This window comes from Larus michahellis, chromosome 10 (genome assembly GCF_964199755.1).
Source record: "Larus michahellis chromosome 10, bLarMic1.1, whole genome shotgun sequence".
Lineage (NCBI taxonomy): Eukaryota > Metazoa > Chordata > Aves > Charadriiformes > Laridae > Larus > Larus michahellis.
Window position 1 is genome coordinate 566,340 of NC_133905.1, and position 20,981 is coordinate 587,320.

Consider the following 20,981-nt stretch of genomic DNA (forward strand, 5'->3'; position numbering starts at 1 on the left):
TAAGTCAACTTCTTAAGACTGTGTCCTTCACTACTCTTTGATAGTAACGTATGTTATCATCAAAGAAATACTTCATTCATAATTCCTCCGCTCTTATAACAACAGAAGCATGCACCTAGACATCTGGGGTTTTTTTTGCTTTAGAAATTAAGCTTTATATGCCCCAATATACTCCTTGAAGCATCTTAGAACATTTGAAGAAAATCAATCATTTCTGTGACACAGTCTGTTTAGGCTGCACTGCATTTTTGCATCTGTCTAGTACGCAAGCGTCTACAAAGCCATTGCATTGTTACTGGAAGTAACATATCAAGATAGAAAAGACAGTATCAATATTTCTTTGAATGTATTTCCATAACCAAGTAAAAGAGCTGTGGCTTCCCCACTAGCTTTCTGGTAGTACAAGACAACTTTCTTTATTGTGTGTAAACTAAAAGGTAGAAAATCATTACATGTTTGTTTTCTAACTGGATGAGAATTTGAAAGAATGATTATAACTCCCATATAAACCTATGCATAGAAAATAAAATAATTACAATAATAAAACAAAGCAGTCTATTGATTTTTCAGAATGTCAGTCAGATGATCAGGAACTGAGACAATCTTCTAATCCCCTCACTTTTTAGAATGCTCCTAGTTCGAGAATCTTAAAGGACAGCCTACTCAGAAGTACAATAAGGGGATGTAGTGTACTTGAAACCAGCTGATGTGCAGCCAAAGATTTTTCCTAAGCACAAGCAAATATTTTGCAAATATACCTCACAAGAAAACCCCGTGGCTCAGGCACAAAATGTAGTATTAGTCCATAACCAAAAAGTTGCTAAGTAGGTTTGAAGTATTATAAAAACTGTCATCAGAGTGCTGAACAGTAATCTCTAAAAAGTATCTTTCAAAAAACATGACCAACAGTCAAATAAGCAATAATACTAGAACTTTTTCTAGGACTTTGAATTGAATGAATAAACCAATGAGAAACTACTACTTTGAGTGATTTAAGTCCTATTTGTCACGTTGCAGCTGCAGAATGGAAGGCATGTTATTGCATCCAAACAGTACTTGTCAGCAATGAATTTCAGCTTACGCTCTGAGAGAAGTCAAAGGATGCTTGACAGCTTTTTTCCTTTTGTACAACAGCTGCAAATGTTTAGCAAACAATGTTAAAAATTGCGAGGGAATATCTTAGAAAAATCTTAGAAAATATTTATTTCTGCCTTTTTCTGTTACATACTAAGGATAGCTGAATGTTAGCATCACTCAACACCACTCACAGGTCATCTAAGGGAGACTCTTCAGTGAAAGAAGGCAGCTCATCCCCAAGGGCATTGATGTGCTGGATGCACAGTGCACCCAGCTTTTGACTACATAGCCAGAAATTTAACACATGATATCCAGCTGGGGAAAGAGTGATAGAAATTGTGGATGACAGTATTAATATATTGCATAAATCACACTTAACAGCCAGGAATTGCAGGCAGGATTTTTTGAATTTACGTGTTAATTACTTGAATCCAATTTCATTTAAAATCTAGCTTAACCCCCTCACCTTTTAGGTAATGATTTGGACTAATTTCTTTTTTATATTCTCTAAATATATATATATATATCCTCTAGATATAAAAAGCCCCGAATCAACCAATTTTAGATTGCAAAGAGAGAAGACTTAAATTGCCAATAAATTAGAAACCTCAGAAAGAGAGAAAAGAGAATGATCAAATTCAGACATGCAAACAGAGCTGCCAAGCCAAGGAATATACATATTAAAAGTTTGAATTGGCATTGAAAGGAATGATCATATAATAAGTTTTTTCAAGTGAGTGTCTTAACAGAAAGAACCCACCTGAGGGAGGATTTTAAGCTACCTCACAGGGTAGTATCTTTCCCATGAAGTGAACTTGATTTGCTTTGATAAGATACCTAGTGTCTTAGTCTTAGCTGACTGCTGGCCTGTGCTGCAGTCGAAGCATAGAACTCAATTCTTGTCGTAGATCATTGCAAATACTCAAAGAACATGCTGTTTCTCCCTAGAAAGCTTAAATAAAACGGATAGAAACTGGATTAGAAGTAGGCTGGACTTCAGGGAGTACTAAGAACTCCACTAGTTGAATAGGTACAGTTTCTTCCAAAAACTTTGCCACAAGAAGCAAACAATCCTTTTAAAACCATCCAAGTTCCCAAACTGTCCCAGGATAACAGTTTAGTAGATACATTCAGATCTACCTTGAGTATTGGGGTTTGTTCATTGCTTCTACATAAACTGAGGTAATAATTCTACATCATCATTCCAAATAGTACATTCTATTATGCTTGCATGTCTTGTATCCAGCATATGGGAAATAATGAGTACATCCAATAGTATACAACGTTTTACGGTACATCTATAGGTGGCATAAGTAGATATGAAAAGAAAAAAGTTTCGTATATATCATTAAAGTGGATACTATTACTCTATGCATTTTAATATGTTGTAGCTAAATATTTAAAAATAAAAACACTGTTCGTCACATTAGCTGATTCATTTCAATAGTTTTTTTAGCCCTTAGATTTGTTAACGTGTCTCGGCTTGTTTCTGTGCTGGCAATACAACAAAGTTGAGTCTGGCTAACCAGGAGAATGTCAGGGAAATCTGTGCTCTAACTCAGCACCCAGAGGAGACTGACGATAAAATTATATGCTTTTACAAACCAGCCTGGAGGCTGCTGTGCTTCAAGCACAGGCTGGTTTAAATCAGCTGTAAGTGAACTCCACTTCAGCCTAGAATATCCCAGGACACAACCTTTGAAGCTAGAAGGCTTTGAAAAGCTGTCTGGTACGCTCTGAAGTGAGAAGTGAGTAGAATAGCCTGTGATCTGAGGGTTTGGGAGCTGTACGCTACAAAGAATGCGGGATTAGTCCCATTTCACAAAATACTAATTTCTGAAGGATTTTTGCACTCATAAAGAGACTGAGTTTGTCAGTCTTAATTTTAGGATGATTACGTAGATTATAGGTAACAATAATTTAACCCACCAGTTATGTGTCTGTTGGAATGTTATGAAAGCAGGAAGGTAAAATTGAAACCAAAGGAACTAAGAAATTCAGGAAATGAAGTGGGTTTGAAACATTGTGGCAAATAATTCAAAATACATTTCATGCATGAGCACATTATATCTATAATAGTACAAATGCAGAATTAGAGGTGTTACTGCATTGCTTTATCATTATCCCCAGTTAGAGCTTGTATTAATTGATAAATACAAAGAGCTTGCAACAAATTTCAGTAAACCAGTACCAGGTGTACATAGAAGTAAGACCCTGATCTGCACTCAATTACATATGGGGATTTTAGTCACAATTACCACAGATAAATGAGATGTTTTAATGGTTTATAATTGATGTTTTAGATTGGAGTGTGCCATCTGCTGCTGTGTAATACTAATGGTTTATATCTGCTGTAAATTTGACTTTCTCCCTGTTTCGCTTCAGAGTCTTGGTCTCTGATCATCTACACTTCATTGTACTCATAGTTGACTCCAACTACAGCAGAGCTAACAAGAGAATTCACTCCAAATGCCAGATGAGGCAGTTTCAGACTGTACCAAGTTTGTCCTATCAGCTCTAGATAATTCTTCAGGGTTTTGCAGACATATACTCACAAACATATGCATGTAAATACAAAGAGCCAAATATACAATGAAAATAAATTGTTCTCCACCAATTTAACTTGCATAGAGCAACTTGTCTCCAGATCTGGTAGCATCAACAAATGCGACCTTTTACAAGGACTTCTGAACTGTTAGTTACTGAATCACTCATGAAAGGGATAGGAAGAGCTGCAGAGTTCAGTTCAAGGCTGTTTAAACACACAGGTCTAATCTAATACCTTCATGAAAGGAGTGAAAATGCCAGAGCATAGTCAAAAGTGGCATCTCAGGAGAATAAGCATTCTTAAACACTTAACTGAGTAGTACACCTCTACTGTTGCGGTGAAACAGAATTAAGTGATGTGAAAAATACTTTGCCTGTTGTCTCATCCATCATCTCCTCTGTACCCGGGTTGACATGATGGACAGACTAATTAGAACTGAAATCCAAACAGTAAGGCTAGATCTGGAAAAAGACACAAAGAAGGGCAAGAAGGATGCTACTTAGGGGGTGTCTTTGCAATAGGTGTTACGGATGCTAAAAGCTTAACGCACTTGAAAAGCGATGGGCCCAGTCCGTTGAGAGCCATTAAATATGACACCTCCTTTGGTATGGTACATCCCTGCCCCACAGACCATGGCAGTCTTGCAAGACTTTTTGCTGAGGATTGGAGATGTGTTTCCTGGTGTTACTTTAGCATAATTCAGGGGCTTTTATTTTTTCTTAGTTGCAACTTCCAATGCATCTGGAATTTCTGTCTTCATAACTCCTTGTTCTGCACTTGTGTGACAAGTCAGCATTAATCCTTTCAACTGAAAATACCTTGTTTCTCAGGATGGAGATTTTCCTGTGCTTATATATTAACCAAGCTCTGCCTCAATTTATCATCAGAAAGCAAATTGACTCCTTTAATCTTTCTTTAATTGAAAGTTATGGAAAATGCCACTTGACATGCATGAAATGAGCAGCTAAGTTTTCCAAAAGGAAAGGACTTCTTTTTCTACTTTCATCTCTGGTATCAATGCAACCAGAAATATTACTTCATGAATAGAAAATACAATGCAATACTTGAATAGAGTTTAATTGTCTGTAGAATTAAATGGTAAAATTCTTGAGTAGATGCAGTTTCAGGCTGTTGCTTTTAGAAATCAGTCTGAGATTAGTGCCAAGGTGTTCTACTAGATTAAGTTCTACTAGTTAGGAATGCTTTCGAATTAGTTCAGTATCTGCCCAAATGAAAGTATTTTTTCTAGCACTGGTTAGCCGCAGTTTCCAACTTTTACATCATGGGGCATTAGTCCTAGATAGATTAGCCTGAAACATTGGGCTTAAAATCAAACTGCATAAATGATAAGGAATTTTTTTCATATGTTACGCACTATAAAGTGAATGAAGGAAATGCAAATCAGAGTTGCCTATGCTAATAGAGCCTTTATGACAGGGCATGCAAATTTCAGCTGTGCTGCTGGGTTACTAAGTTAGCACAATGCCTGGCGTCTGGAATACGTTCTGTTTGTGAGCAAAAAGAGTGTATCAAGTTGGATTGCAGTGATTCACACAGCTCTTTTTTTCTTAAAGTAAAATTGCAAATCTTTCAGGTTTTCAAAAAGATTTATAGAAGGAAATTGTTGGCATCAATGCCAGATGAATTTATGCCTTCACTCTGACCTCTGGTGACTTGCAAACAACTATTTGCTAATGGTACAGTTCAGTTAGAGGCAAAATGCATTCATGCGTCTTTGAGATTTAATCAAAACCTTCACTCTGACCAGCTGTTGTTAGAAAAACACTTTGCCTGCATCATATGAATCATCTCTATGAAGCAAACTCAATTCTAAAGTAATAAAATAATTATGAATATGCATTTTAAAAAAAACCCCAAACATTGGGTAAATTTTATTCCTAAACCTTAAGGCCGGATGCCTACAATTGAAAGAAGATGCAAAGAGCAGCATATACTGGGACACAGCAGAAATTCACTCTGGGCGATAGGGTATTTTACTAAATAGCTCAGTGTCTTCGTTGTTAAGACTTGTCAGATGTGGGGGACTTGCTCTGATGGAATGGGCATGGATGATTAAAAAAACCAAAAACCACCTACCAAAAAACAACCAACCCAAACCCACCACAAGTGATCTCCTTAGCACAGGCTCCTGACATGCTGAGTATTGCTAAAGGTATATTAGTAGAGGAGACTAAGTATAAGTAGGTCAGTTTAATGGCAGCATTATGAAAGACTTTATTTTCCATATGAATATGCTGTTACAGAATTGGACTGTGGAAACTTGGAATCTTTTAAAATTGGAAGTAATGATCCCAGCATTTCTGAATAACTATAACCCTTCTGCATTTTAATTTCTCCAAAATATAGTTTTATTGAAATTAAAAGAAAAAAAATTTCTAAATATATATTTTGCAGTTTAAGTAATTTTAAGTTACTTCTCAGTACCTCAGTTCAATTACTAAAGCATTTTAAAACATGACACATAGATTATTTTAAAGGATGCATGAAGTTGTGTAAAATAATCTTCAAGTTTGTTTATTTTAGTTAGCATGAAGCGGCATTATTACAGATCACTGTTGAAGAAAAGTGCCTATGGGCCTTAACCTGCAAAGACTTAACGCGTGTGCTTATATCTAACCATCCATAGGGCGACCTTGCAGAAACTGAGATCATGATACATTTTTAAAAGACCGGGGAAAAATAAAATCAGTACAGTTTGAAAACCAATGGTTCCCATGTTTAATATGTTTATTCCAAAAATGATGTTAAGGATAGGAGTCAAACTTGACTATCAATAGAGCTGAAAGCCTAATCATGAATTTCGGATATGGCAAACACAACAGCATTCACAGAAGAGGAAAAATGTTTGCCTGCAGATTGGATACCATATCCAGTCTTGAATGCTCATGCAATTTTTATTGTCTGCTGAATTTTCATGGCTAAAAAGCATCTTAAGAAGAATCTAATGCAAACTTGTCAGTATAAACAAAAAAGCCAGAATAATTCCTCTCCCACAGGAGACACTTCCAAGAAGTTACAAGTCAGAATTATTTTTGTAACTTACTGAAATGTCTTTTTGCACCTCGATGCTACAAACAAAGACAATTTCCCTGCGTTTTAAAGTATCTTTTTTTTCTGAATAGGCCTTTTTAGATTTCCATGGGTATGTTGCTTAATTCCCTCTTCTGATAGGTATAATGAGCCCACTAAGAACAGGCGATGGAAAAGGTCTTTTTGAGAAAGCTTGTGAGAGTCTATAAAGAGTGTACTTACAGCTCAGTTACTTCAACCTGACTTTAAAAAAAAAAAAAAAAGTAACAACTTCTTAAACTTCACTTAACTTTGATCTTGATATAATTTTTGTTCAGAAGTGTGTCTGGAATATTTCTGTGTTTCCACTATGTTTCTAAAGTTTTATTTCAGTTTTTCATTTTCTTAAAATTGTGTTCATGTTTTTACACAAAACTCATTCTCATTTATTTCTTTTTGAATTAATTTAAAATGTCTGACTGCATCCAATGGTAGGAAAAAAATACTGACATTCCATGTTACAGAAAAAAAAATAATATTGCTTGTACTGTTGACGTACATATTACTGTTTTTTAAAGGATGATTCATGTAGCTAGGATATATATGAACTAAAAATCCTAATATTTCAATATACTTTGTAAGCAAGTGAGATCTGAAATTTAGTTCACGTTCTAGATATTAAAGGACTGGTTTAGAGTATGTATTAGAAATGGGAAGTGAATATGGCCAGTGCCTCCTTTCTTATGTTGTTGTTCTTTGAATACTGAAGGAATGTATAGAATGCTATCTCACCTGAATGATGAAATTCTCTTTTTCTCTGACTCTTCGTTGCTATTACTATAGTGATCTACTCTATAAGATCATCTTATTTCTTGCAGATGAATGATGCTATGGGATTTGAATTGCCATGGGTGTATTTTGTCAGTCTCGTCATCTTTGGGTCATTTTTCGTACTAAATCTTGTTCTTGGTGTATTGAGCGGGTAAGCATACACCTTTTTCATCATGAAGGCAGAGTCCTGAATTCAGTTGCCATGAACACACAGGTTATCTTATACAGGTGAGACTTCAGTTGTGATGATGTCTTTAATAAAGCTCTATTTCTTCCTTCTCTAATTAGAACAGAAACAGTTTTCTGTAGCTATCATAGGAATGACATACAATACCAAAATCAGAGCTTAGACATGCCGATATTCATTCTTCATGTCCATACTTGTGGCAAAATTATAAAAGGGATGAATAATTTTCCTGCACTTATTTATCTCATTTAAATTCATCTTCTAAGGCATCACATCTACAACATAATTTGGGTAAGTAAAGAAATTGAACAAATGTTCATTGATTTTTATTTAATTTTTTTTTAAGAACTGTATAAGTCCTAAATTTTCAGTGTTGAAACCTACGTGATCTGGCAGCTGCAAAAAGGACTCTGCTGTTTAATGAATGACTGAATCATAACTTATTTCCTTACGTTTTACAGGTAAATGATGCAATAGGATGTGAATGGCCATGGATCTATTTTGTTAGTCTTATCATCCTTGGCTCATTTTTCGTACTTAACCTGGTTCTTGGTGTACTTAGTGGGTAAGCAGTTGAGTTAACATTGTGTATGCTACTGCTACTTGTAAGATGGCCTCTGCATTTACTCAAGCTTCTCAGCGATGGCTTTTTTTGCATGCACTTGAGATTCTTATGTCATCCTACCAGTGTTTGCTCTTTTGACTGAACTGTGTGATTCTAGTGCCTTTATCTGTCTGACATCACGTTCACCATGCTTGCCAAAAATATTCATTAAATGAAGCACTAATCTCCTTATTCTATAATATTTCGGCAGGGAGAAACGTTATTTTGCACACAGAGATGGGTGGTACACCTGTACAAATATTCTCCCCTGTGATTATAGATGTGTTCTTTTCTGAAAGCCCAACTGTTGCTTTTGTTAAAGTATCCATAAAGTAATTGAAGTGTGATTTGTCTTTAGCAGTCGCATTGCAAAATATTTTTAAAGGTTGCTTCAAGATCTGTCTCGCAGAAAGGGTATGGCTAGGCTGCCTCGGCACAAAGTGTTTAGTGCTTCCCTGTTGTAGAGCTGTGTACTGCTGTGACAACCTGCACCAGCAAGCTGATAGATTTATCAATAATCAAGTATCAATTTAATATACTTGTCAGTGGGAGGCTGTCACAGCTTTTTGTTGGTTTGTGTGCTCCAGACTCCAGCCAAGAACTAAAGCGATGTCAGTTTTAGCTGTATAGCGTGGTTTAAAAGTGTAGTTTATGGCAACAGTTTGCAAGATTTTCTTCTTGCGAAGCTCATTTACTGAGGTTACGACTCCAGTTCCTTTGCCATTTCCTGGTTTCTAACACACTTGAGCTTAGGAAATATGATAAAGATATTTTCTGATGGATAAATAAAAGATCCTGCTAGCATTTGAATACTAAAATAAAATTATTATAATTGTAGGTATTAGCTTTTAGTTATAAACAAACAATAATGTCCGCGCAATCTTAGGCAAGCTGTGCCACCTTTGTTAGCCAACAGAATAATTTGTCTTGGGTGGAAAGCAGCCTGACACTGTGGTTGATTGGTGTCGTCAGATTGTTGATTGTGCGCACAGCTCTGTTCACGGCTTTGCCATGTTGTACATCGGATTCGAAAGGAGTTGTAATGCGTTATTATATTCCTGGAAATCAGGCAATCAAACTAAATTCCCAGTTGCTGATACAACAACTATGTTACAAGAGTGTTTTTATCTGATGAGTGGTTTTACAACGTGTTTTTTAAAATTGTAAGTCATTTATCTGTGATAGATTACTGTTGCACGCAGGAAAGTAGGGAAAGCATAGTTTTACCTTACTGTCAGAATCACTTTACAAAGCAGATGTTTAAAAGCAAAGAGAGAATGCTAAAAACACATTGCTGATTTTTAGATTTAGTCTCTCCTTCAAAGACCTGCCTCGAAAGTCTGATTTATGCAGTCGCATTGGCTTTGTTTTATTCAGGGACAAATGAGTAAATCAGTGCAAAACTAAGGGCCTAGCTTTTATGTCACAGGCACACTGGAGAAAAAAAACGGCAAGGGGAGGGACAGCTAAATGAGGGTAGTTCCTGTGTAATTTATTTCTTCTTTTGGTACTGTTACCTAGCGTTGCTGTGTGACTAGACATCCACTGAAGTTACTAGAGGGTTAAGTTCTCACAGTTCCTTTCCCTGGCCCTTAAGAAGGTCATATGCAGCAATTAGTTTTCTTTCTGTTGTGTGAAAGTGTCCTGTGGTAACAGTTAACTAAATATTCCCCTTTTCCCTTGCATGACTTGATTTGTTCATGGTTTCAGATTTTTATGTTTTTAAAAATAAGTTGTAGGGAAGGTAATGCTGGATTTGGTATTTTGTTGCACATGTTCATGTCTTCTACTGAAGCCTTGAAAATTTAGGGAGGCCCTCACAGCTAAGCTTTACCTTTGATTTAATACATTTAAAATACCTCGTAAGGTTTGCAACATTATGATACGTATCATATTGGTTGGAATATGGAGTTCTTTAGCTGCTGCTACAATACAGGGGAAGAGGTGTCCTCTTTCCTTGGGTTCCATTCTGCAGACAAGAAATCACCACTGGTTTCTAGGGATTGCTTGATCCCTAGAGCTCTACTGCTCTTCAGAACCCTTACTGGCTTGCCTTCCATTTCCAGCGAACAGAAATAGCAGTGACAAGTGTGATGTGACCTCTCCCTAAGCTCATAAATTCAGTCATTCCTAAATTTGTTTTCTGCCGTAGTGTCACCTAACTGCAATGTCACTTGAGTGCTTGGGATGCTTGATGAATTATTTGAATCCGTGTTTGCCTTAAATACATGACAGAGCCTTCCTAACACTCCAGCTTTTTATTTTTTATGCTTAAGAAAATGATACTAGTGAACTGTGACATGTGATATATAAATATCACTGATGATTGACATTCAGAGCAGAAAGAGAAAGGAAGAGAAAATATTCTTAAAAGATACATATCATACCAAACTAATGTTTGGTATGTAAGTGAAGAAAATGTCCTGGCATACTTGTTTGAAACTCCTACAAGGGCCAGTGTGGAATACTGTTACACTGATTTATTTTGATCACTAAATGCCATTTGTATATCAATAATAAATATTTTTCACATATTTTCTATTTAGAAACCTGTCTAGATTTTATGGGAAAAAATTATATAAAATCCTATGTTTGTATTCCTTAGTAGAAAAACTAATATTTTTCTTTCCAAGACAGGCATTGAATATCTAACACGTGCATTCTTTGTTTTTTATTTAAGAGTTACTAGCTTTTTAGTTTTATGCTCTTCAAACCATAGCATGAAAATTGGTTTATGATAAATCTACAAAGTTAAATTTTACTAAACCAATCAAACTTCAAGAATGCAAAAAATTATGCCGACTGATTTGAAAAGCATGGCTTTGCATACAGATTTTGGAAGTGGAATCTGAATGCCTAATACATCTTTTCTGTATGAAAGTGTTACTTCCTGTAATGTCACGTTATGCTGCGTAAATTTAAATGTGTTTGCTGTTTTGATCTGTTTGCAGTTTTGAAATATTCATTCATTCTCTTTGCACTCCTTTGTTACTCTGTGACCATCTGCCCCTTTGTATTCCTGTAATGCCTCTTGTGCACTGCATGTTTGATGTATTTAGATACTGTACAAATGAATGAGAATGATGATTTGGGAGATCTTTTGTTTTACATCTAGCTGTTTCTGAAGGTGAGTATTTCCTGGTGATCCATGTCAGATTTGCCTGCTGAAGGTGACATTCTTAAAAACAGAGTTCATATTTTTAATAGCAGATGTGTAAATTAATATAAATAATGTGTGGGTGGAATCTGCACGAAGCAAATATTCTAATTTCTGCATGGAAGCTGACTGCGGAGATATTTTTTCTAAACATTCCCTTGAATAATAAGCATGTAGAAAATTCATAGGCTCGAGGTAATTCAGCTTTTTCAAAAAACTCTTATTTTTCACTCTGTATTAGACACTAGTATTATTCACATTATTCTCAAAGTGAATTCTCAGTTGAATAGCTATCACAGTTTGCAGGAATTTACAGGGAAAGACATTCTAGAAAAAGACTCCAGGTCAGGTTTTAGAAATGGCTCCAGATCCAGCTCAGGCTCTAGTTCATCTCAGAAATTACAGAGCCAGCTTTAAAAAAGACACCAGAAATGGTTCCAGCTCCAGCAATGACCTGTACAAATTGTCCTAGACCCAGCTCTAGAGATGTTCTCCAGAAATGGGCTCTATATTCAGCTCTAGAAAGGGAATGTGAGATAAACACCTCTAGAGCAGCTCTAGTAAAGGCCTTTATGAAGAGCTCCAGAAAGTGCTATGGGAAGGGGCTCCAGACCATGGTCTAAATCCATCTCCAATAAATGGCTGAGAAATTGAACCTAGAATCCAGCTCTGGAAAAGACTTCAAGAAGTGGCCTAGTCCCACTCTGAGAAAGTGAGACTACAGGGTCTTCAGGAAGGACAGGCAGGGGGAGATGAGGAGGGGGTGTCACCTCCTATGTCAACGGCCATCTGGAGTGCATGGAGCTCTTCTCCACTTCGGGATGGATGAGGAGCCAACTGAGAGCTCAGGATTAAAGGGAGGGCAGGGACAGGTGATGTTACAGTGGGGGTCTGCTACAGGCCACCCGACCGGGAAGACTGAGCGGATGAGGCCCTCTAGAGACAGATAGGAGCAGCCTCAGGTTCACAAGCCGTGGTCCTCATGGAGGACTTCAACCAACAGCATAGCAGGGCATAAGCAATCCAGGAGGTTCCTGGAATGCGTTGATGATACCTTCCATCTCCAAGAAATATAGGAGCCAACGAGGAGAGGTGCCATGCTGGACCCTGTTCTCACCAACAAGGAGAGGGGCTGATGGGGAATGTGAAGCTCAAGGGCAGCCTTGGCAGCAGTGACCGTGAGATGGTGGAGTTCAAGATCCTTAAGGCGGTGAGGAGGGCGCACAGCAAGCTCGCTACCCTGGACTTCAGGAGAGCAGACTTTGGCCTCTTCAGGGATCTGCTTGGTAGAGTACTGTGGGATAAAGCCCTGAAGGGAAGAGGGGCCCAAGAAAACTGATTGATATTTAAGGATCACTTCCTCCAAGTTCAGGAGCGATGCATCCCAACAAAGAGGAAGTCAGGCAAAAATGGCAGGAGGCCTGCATGCATGAACAAGGAGCACTTGGAGAAACGCAAACACAAAAAGGAGACCTACAGAGGGTGGAAGAAAGGACAAGTAGCCTGGGAGGAATACAGAGAAATTGTCCGAGCAGCCAGGGAGCAGGTTAGGAAAGCTAAGGCCCTGACAGAATTAAATCTGGCCAGGGACATCAAGGGCAACAAGAAAAACTTCTATAGGTATGTCAGTGACAAAAGGAAAAGTAGGGAAAATGTGGGTCCTCTCCAGAAGGAAATGGGATTTTGGTGAAGTTCCCGATGACTGGAAAAGGGGGAACACAACCCCCATTTTTAAAAAGGGGGAAAAAAGGAAGACCCAGGGAACTACAGACTGGTCTCACCTCTGTGCCTGGCAAGCAGATCCTCCTAGGAACCATGCTAAGGCATGTGGAAAATAAGGAGGTGACTGGTGACAGCCAGCATGGCTTCACTAAGGGCAAATCACACCTGACAAATTTGGTGGCCTTCTACAATGGTGTTACAGCGTTGGTGGATAAGGGAAGAGCAGCTGATGTCACCTACCTGGATATGTGCAAAGCATTTAACTCTGTCCCGCATGACATTCTTGGCTCTAAATCAGAGACATGGACTTGACAGATGGACCGCTTATTAGCTGGATGGCTGTGCTCAAAGAATTGCAGTCAGCGGCTGGATGTCCAAGTGGTGACCAGTGACAAGTGGTGTTCCTGAGGGGCCAGTACTGGGGCCAGTGCTGTTTAACATCTTTGTTGTTGACGTGGACAGTGGGATTGAGTGCACCCTCAGCAAGTTTGCCAATGACACGAAGCTGTGTGGCGTGGTTGACATGCTGGAGGGAAGGGATGCCATCCAGAGGGACCTGGACAGGCTTGAGAGGTGGGCCTGTATGAACTTTATAAAGTTCAACCAGGCCAAGTGCAAGGTCCTGCATGTGGGTGGGGGCAATCCCAAGCACAAGTACAGGCTGGATTGGGAGCAGCCATGAGGAGAAGGACTCGGAGATGTTGTTGATGACAAGCTAACATGAGCTAGCAATGTGCGCTCCCAGCCTAGAAAGCCAGCCACATCCTGGGTTGCATCAAGTGTGGCCAGCACGTCATGGGAGGTGATTCTCCCCCTTTACTCCACTCTGGTGAGAGCCAGGGAGACCTTATAGCAGCCTTCCAGTATCTGAAGGGAGCCTGCAAGAAAGCTGGAGAGGGACTTCTTACAAGGGCGTGTAGAGATAGGACGAGGGCAGTGGCTTCACACTGAAGACAATAGATTTAAATTAGATATCAGGAAGAAATTTTTCACTATGAGGGTGGTGAGGCACTGGAACAGGTTGCCCAGAGAAGTTGTGGATGCCCCATCCCTGAAGGGGTTCAAGGCCAGGCTGGACGGGGCTTGGAGCAACCTGGTCTAGTGGAAGGTGTCCCTGCGCATGGCAGGGGGGTTGGAACTAGGTGATCTTTAAGGTCCCTTCCAACTTTAACCATTCTGTGATTCTATAAAAGGGGTCTAAATTGGATGTAAGAGCTATTTTCTGGAAAGTGCTCTAGAAGCGGCTCTAGAGCTAACTATAGATGTGGCTCTAGCAAAGGACTCTAGTTGATGGCTCTTGGTCCAACTTAGCAGAGGCTCTGAAGAAGACTGTAGCTCTGGCCTGAGAACAGAACTGACTAACGGCTCCTCCCTAAACATACTAGAAAAAATTGTCTCCAGATCTAGCTCCAGAAACGTACCTGGAAATGTTTTTGGAAGTGTGGTTCAAAACATGTACATGTTGTTAATTTCTTTCAGCACAGTGAATTTCTCAGGAATCTAGCTGGACACCTGGAACTCTCAGCTGACCTTTCACTGCATTTTTTAATTCTTTCAGTAATTGGAAATACAGAGCAAAATGCTTGCAGCTCTGGAAAGCTGCCATAGGTGTATTCAGATATCTTTGTATTTTCATTGTTCTGCGCTGGTCTGCATTTTGCTCATTCACATTGCAAATTTAAAGCTGTATGTGGCTCTTAATAATTGTTTTAGCTTCTAGAAATTGCAGAGTGATCACGACATGATCAAACTCTGTTTTGATTGCTATGTCTTTTGAGCCAGCAGCAGGGAGTGGGTTCAGTCTGTTAGAGATACTAGAGCGCCTTGTTTTCCTTTGTTATTCCTCTGGTTATGATGCGAGGATCAGGCTGTGCATCTTTGGGGCAACTTCACGCTTGATGGAGCAGCACAGAAATTGCCCCTGAGGAGCTACCCTGCAATTCTAGCTCTGTGAAAGGTGGTGAGCTGCTTCAGGAGCCTGCCTTTACGTGTAGCTTTGGCTACACACAGTGTGTGTTAATAGGCATGAACTGAACCTGTGTTGCCTGAAGTTAGGAAATACCAGGCACAGAAACTGGGAGCTGAGGATAGGCCTCTTCCAAATGTTCCAGGATAAAAGACCAGAGCGTATCATGGCTATTGGTGCAAGAGACAGTGAGCTGGAATTAGAAAGTTAAGCTAGAAATCATAAGGTTATTAGAAAGTTAACAAATAAAGCTAAGCCATAAAAAAGTAAAGGGGTTGAGAGATACTCATCCACCCTGAAAGTACCTTTGAAAGTGCGTTGAAAGTTAAAATAACTATGCCGGTAACTCAGCATGCATTGAACTGTTTTACTATGAACAGAGAAAATAATAAATTATAAAACTTCATAACTTATTTATTAAGAGGCATGGCTTGTAATGATGTATGATAATCTATTCCTCAAGATAGTCCTTATCATTAGGGGATGGTTTCCGCTGACGGCATTTTCTGCTCAAGGCATTAGTATTTCCTTGGGTAGCCATGGGAACAAATAAGACCTTTCAAACATACTTTAATAAATCTCTGTAAGTTGAATTTATTGCCTTGCTGAAGGACAACAAAGCATAAGCTTTGACATGTCCTTAACATACATCCTCCTACATGCAAGTCTTGCAGGTTACTAAGAGAATGTTAATTTTTTCTATTTCTTTCCCACAGTATTATTTGCAATGTACGTACATAATGATTCCAGAAGCTAAGGGTACTCATCCATGCTAATCTCACAGCAATGTCTGTCAATTAATGTCATATAAAATATGTTGGCACAGATAAGCTTATACACCTAAGAACTGTTGTCTGCAGTACATATGGAAAAATTCGTAGAAAGAGACATTTGAATAATGATGCACCAAATAGAAAACAGCAGTGAACTGTCATCCATAGTCTTTCAGCAAAAGGGAAATGAACTGGTTTTGACAGTTTTTCTTTTCACAGCAGAGGGAAGGCTTATTAAAAAAAAAACCAACAAAAAAACCCAGTTATGGGTAAAAATGTAACTCCCTTCAAAGAGGAGGAGAGGGACTTCAGCTCTAGATCTCAACAGGTTAGGAGCTAAGGCAGGTTCTTTTGAATGCGGTATGGCTGGTAAAGATAAAACTCAAACCCAAATAGATTCAAAACAAGGAAATGTTATCCTTGATTGATCAATCGAATGTACTAACAGTAAATAATGAGCAAATACTTTTACTTTCAGCTGTGTACAGCAGTAACTCCAACTGCTTTAAACAGAGACCACTAAAGACAGTGGGAGTAGTTCAGTACTCTTGAATAAGAGCTGGAAGGGAACTGATTTTATTTCAGTCCTGGTTGAACTCTTCCCATCAAAGCTTCTTAGGGGTTAGTCCTGTGAGATGCTTGCCGATGAGTTCCTGGCAGGTAACAAACCACATCGGTTTCAAAACCAGTGTTGACGGTGCACATCACAATGGTGGGGTGAATATGCTCTGCAGTTTGGTCCTACCCTCAGTAATGCCGGTTCTTCCACTAAGAAATCCAGTGTGTCCTGAGCCAAACAGGTCTCTAGGCAGGACAAAATGAGCACGTCTTAATATGCAGATGTAATAGCAGTCTGAAACATTAGAGCTCGGTTTTGTTGCTGTATCAAATTGTTCCTCTCCTGCTGTTCCCACAGGTGATCCCATTTACATTCATGTGCAGTCTGGCGCAGTAATGCTGTACAAGGCCCTCTGCTACACAGAGGTGGTGCTGGAGCCATTGATTATACATTTTATCAATTCCTAATGAACTGTATAGAAATAACTGTGGGTAGTTAATACCAGTTTGCATTTCCCCATCAAGAGCCTAATGCTCCTTGCTCAAGGAAAATTCCTGCTAGAAGTTTTTTTTATGCTGCAGAAATAATTCTGCAGTGTTCAGCCTATGAGTTTTTATTATTTCTAAAAGAAGGGGTAACAATGATGTATACAAATCTCCAGTAATTAAAGCTGTGGTATTACTTAGCCTTTTATATGTCTCTCTACATCTGTTACACGTTACACCCAGCTGTGAGCTGTTGTCCACGCTTATCTGTACAGTTTAAGCAGTTCGAGTTCTCTGACTTGATTCTGGTAATTCGTTGGCTAGTTGGTATGGTTACCACTGTGTGAAACCTCTGCTGTGAGTGTGGTGGCCAACGCTGTACTCCTGCGAGTACATTTGGGTTATTATGTGGCTGTTCTCTCTGAATAAACGAGAGTCTAGGATGTCTGGGTGACAGTTCTACATATAGCATTAGCATAACGCTTTCCACGTACCAGACCCTGTGTGCAGTAAGTTGTGTACTGCAGTGGATGAATTCTCTCTCTCTCTGCCTTTGCAGTGACACAGAAGGGCAGTAATATGGCCAACGAAGAATTAGTGTCCTGGTTTGTGCTTAGACGTCGAATGCAACTGTTTATTTCCTATTATCAGTGCCTAGTGATGCACAGGAGATACAGCAACGCTCCTGTTGCTGCACAATCTCCCGTATGAAAAGCGTCTAGCCTTTGGCATGGAAGAGCAATCAGCCGATAGGAGGCCAGTGTAGGTGTCCCCTTAGTTATTATGTCCACGAATTGCAGACAGGAGAGTGTACCAGATACATTTAAGCAAAGTGTCATCTTAAGATTTTTTGGTTCATATGACCGACCCTGCATCAAATTAAGGTGTGAGAATCAGAGCGCTGTACTTGAGTCCCAGTAGGTACTCCCAGCTGCCACCTCCACCCTGTTGCATCAAGCCATTCCCAGCTGATGCGTACCAACCAGAATTATTTCACTCTGCAGAAAGAAAAACCTGGCATGAAAATGATTGCCACACACCATGGAGGCATGAATGCAAAACCTGCATTTTATATGCTTCTGCCTCAGCAACATTGGTGATTATGGTGGTCTGCCTACACAGAGAACTGAGATTGTCTTTCTGCAAGGAGACAAGGAATTTTTGGGCAATAGAAATAAAACTTGCATTTTATATAGTAGCTTAGCTATCACTAAAAATAGGTTAGATTATTCAGATGAGTCTCCATATAATGCTTTATTTTGCAAGTAATGTCTCCTTTCTGCTGCAGGTGCAATAGAGTTATTTACACTAGGGCTGCAGTCTGAAGCTTTGCTCAGTTTACGGGATATTGTCATATGCTGCAATTTTTAGTCATATTTAACTAGATCAAAATTAGGCTGGCTGGGACTGGGTCATCTGATTTATTTGCATTTGTAGTGAAATCTAAAGCTGAATTGCCTCCATCTAGGTAGCAATAGACTGTTTTGCAGAAAAGATATTTTGAAGGCAAACAGGTAATTATACAAGGTGGTGTTATAGAAGTTCTGCAGGTCTGCTTTATAAGATTCTTCAGAAGTAGAGATTTGCAAAAAAAGCGCTTTCTAGCCCTCCTAGCCTGAAGTCTTAATTTTGAAGCGTATTATCCTTTACAATACGAGACAGTAGTGAGCTTGGCTTTTTCTAGTTGTTGAAACTAGGACAAAAACATGTTCGTTGAGTCCTGTCCTTTATGAAAACTACTTAAATCCGTTTTATTTTTAAACTGAAATCTTACACGCAATAGGCCTGATTTTCGTTTCACATATGCAGGTGTTAAATCAGAGTAGCTCCTCAGGATTTTTCAGTTTGCAACTTGGGTGGAGACTGGTTTAAATCATATTTTAGTGGAGAGACCCTTATGAAGGCTAGCGTAGTTACAACAGCCCTTTGAATACAATTTTTGTCAGTTTAATCAATGAACAACACCTCCCCCCCCAGTTACACAATTTCAAATGCCAGATCCAGGTCATTTTGTCAAACCAGAATGAAATATGTACTTTGAAGTTAGCTCTTAGCACAGGCATTTGCGAAACCAAATATTTACCAAGCTTAAGTCCACTTACCACAATTAATGTGCCACTTTCTAAGCCTGTCAACTGTCAGAGGCTTCTAGACGGGGCTGATGGCAGCCAGGGAGGCTGGTTCTGGCCATTAGTCTGTCTGTGTCGGTACTTATGCTGCCTGCATAGCCAAAAGCTTTTTCTTTCTGCCCTGGACCCAGCCTGTGCTCTCCATAGCCATGAAATGCTGCACGACAGCTGTCTTATTCCTCCTTCCAGGAGATCAGCCAATGTCTACATATCTTTGTCTAAATATTCAAATATCTTGTTGTCTAAATGTCCTTGTCAGAAGCTTTAAAGAGCCAACGTCTCTTCTTCATCTCACCCCCCTCATCTTTTTCAAATGACCTCTTGTTTCTTGGGAAAAATGCTCTTGTTCTGCTAACAGGAAACTCATTACATTCCAGTTCCATTTAATTCCACTTTCTTGTTTGTGGTATTTCAGTAAAAGGAATACATACGTATGTGTGTCCGAGGGATGCCACTTCATTGTGACTGCGATAAGAAAAAAAAATACTGTAGAGCCAGATTCCTCCATCCCCTAAAGAAAATGCAGTCTTCTCAGGTGTTCTATTTCCTTACAAACAGTCAGGTTTTAAAAATAAAAGTAAAACTTTTAAATGTCATGGAAATCAAGCACCATTGCATCTCTCCCTACTGACAAATTGCAGCAGCATTTAACAAGACAATGTCTGACTTCTGTGCTGTATTAAAGGGAAAGGTCATAGTTAGCTGCGTATATAAAAAAACCTGTTTAATTCTCTGTGTGCAGCCATTTTAATATAAAGTCTAAGTTAAAAGGTGGTTCAGTCATGGGTGGAGTGCTGCTGAAAGTATCAGCCTTGCCAACTGTTTCATTTTTAAATGATTTTTTACTTTACCCACCCAGATCACACATCCTTCACCCTAATGAAAAACACCCGAAGGACTTAACTGAAAAAAACCATGAGTACTTAGTAGAAGCTAGCAAGGCTTGGTACTTCTGATTTCATATTATGCCATGATAGCTTGTTTTTCAAAGATACTGCCCATGGAGTGAGAGTCACGAGTATGTTGTCTCAATCGGGTGTAAAGGACGGTCTCTTTGATACTTTCTCTGAGAGAAGCTGAAACCTCAGCATCCCATAAAACAAACAATTTCTTGCAGGCTGGTAACATCTTCTGCCAAAACAATGAAAACGTTTTGTTTTGTTTTAAAAAGCTATTATCCCTCAGGGAGATCTTTTGAGCTCACTCTCTTCCGTGAGCGTTTTTCTGAAGAGGTGGCCTTTTGAAAGACCTCGTCCTTGGATGCTAGGTGAAGGGTAGCAAATGCAAAGCAAGCACTGGCGTTCTTCAGCTGCATTACAGTGCCGTCGGATGGAACAGGGTGATCTCCACGTTCCAAATCGAATTGTTGTTGAATTAAGTCTTCAACTGCAAAAAGCGTAGTGCCTGCCTCTTAGCTTTTGCAGCAGAAAGCTTTTTAGCTTCTGCAACATAACGTTAAAAAAAACCCAACAAAATCTGGTTGCATGTGAAGAACTTAACTCTTAAATTTACTAGTGTCAAAGCAGAAGTTTAGTGTTTAAAAGATGTATTTGAAGACTCTGAATAAAACAAATAAAAATTTTTTAAAAAATGGACAGATTGTATCTTTGCAATTCCAAATAAGTAATGTCTATCACTTAACTGAAATACTGTGTTAAAAAATTAGGATACTTTCTATTATTCTGCAATATCTTGTTAGCAGGGCAGCATCATATTGATAATTGTGATCACCTTGTTAAAATATTTTGCAAGTCTTAAACTAGTTTCCTAGTATTTTTCCACTTGAAAAAGGTTATTATTGAGTGCTTTAATAAATTTCCCCTTGAGAGTGTATTAATTAGGGAATATTTTCAAATGAAAGTTCACAATAAATAAAGAGGTTGCAAATTCATAGTAAATGAAATTACTATAGA

The 20,981-nt window shown here is 38.8% G+C and overlaps 1 protein-coding gene across 7 annotated transcripts in view; it reads left to right on the forward strand.

The window, feature by feature from the left end:
- CACNA1D (calcium voltage-gated channel subunit alpha1 D) overlaps positions 1 to 20,981 on the forward strand; it is a 201,981-nt gene that overhangs the window by 85,857 nt on the left and 95,143 nt on the right. For 4 of the 7 annotated variants that reach the window (XM_074603344.1, XM_074603345.1, XM_074603350.1 and 1 more), the window contains exon 8: positions 8,135 to 8,238. In XM_074603344.1, coding sequence (XP_074459445.1) covers positions 8,135 to 8,238 — 104 coding nt within the window. Of the gene's footprint in view, positions 1 to 7,533; positions 7,638 to 8,134; positions 8,239 to 20,981 lie in introns of all 7 variants that reach the window. The other 3 variants (XM_074603346.1, XM_074603347.1, XM_074603348.1) reach the window with 1 other exon arrangement.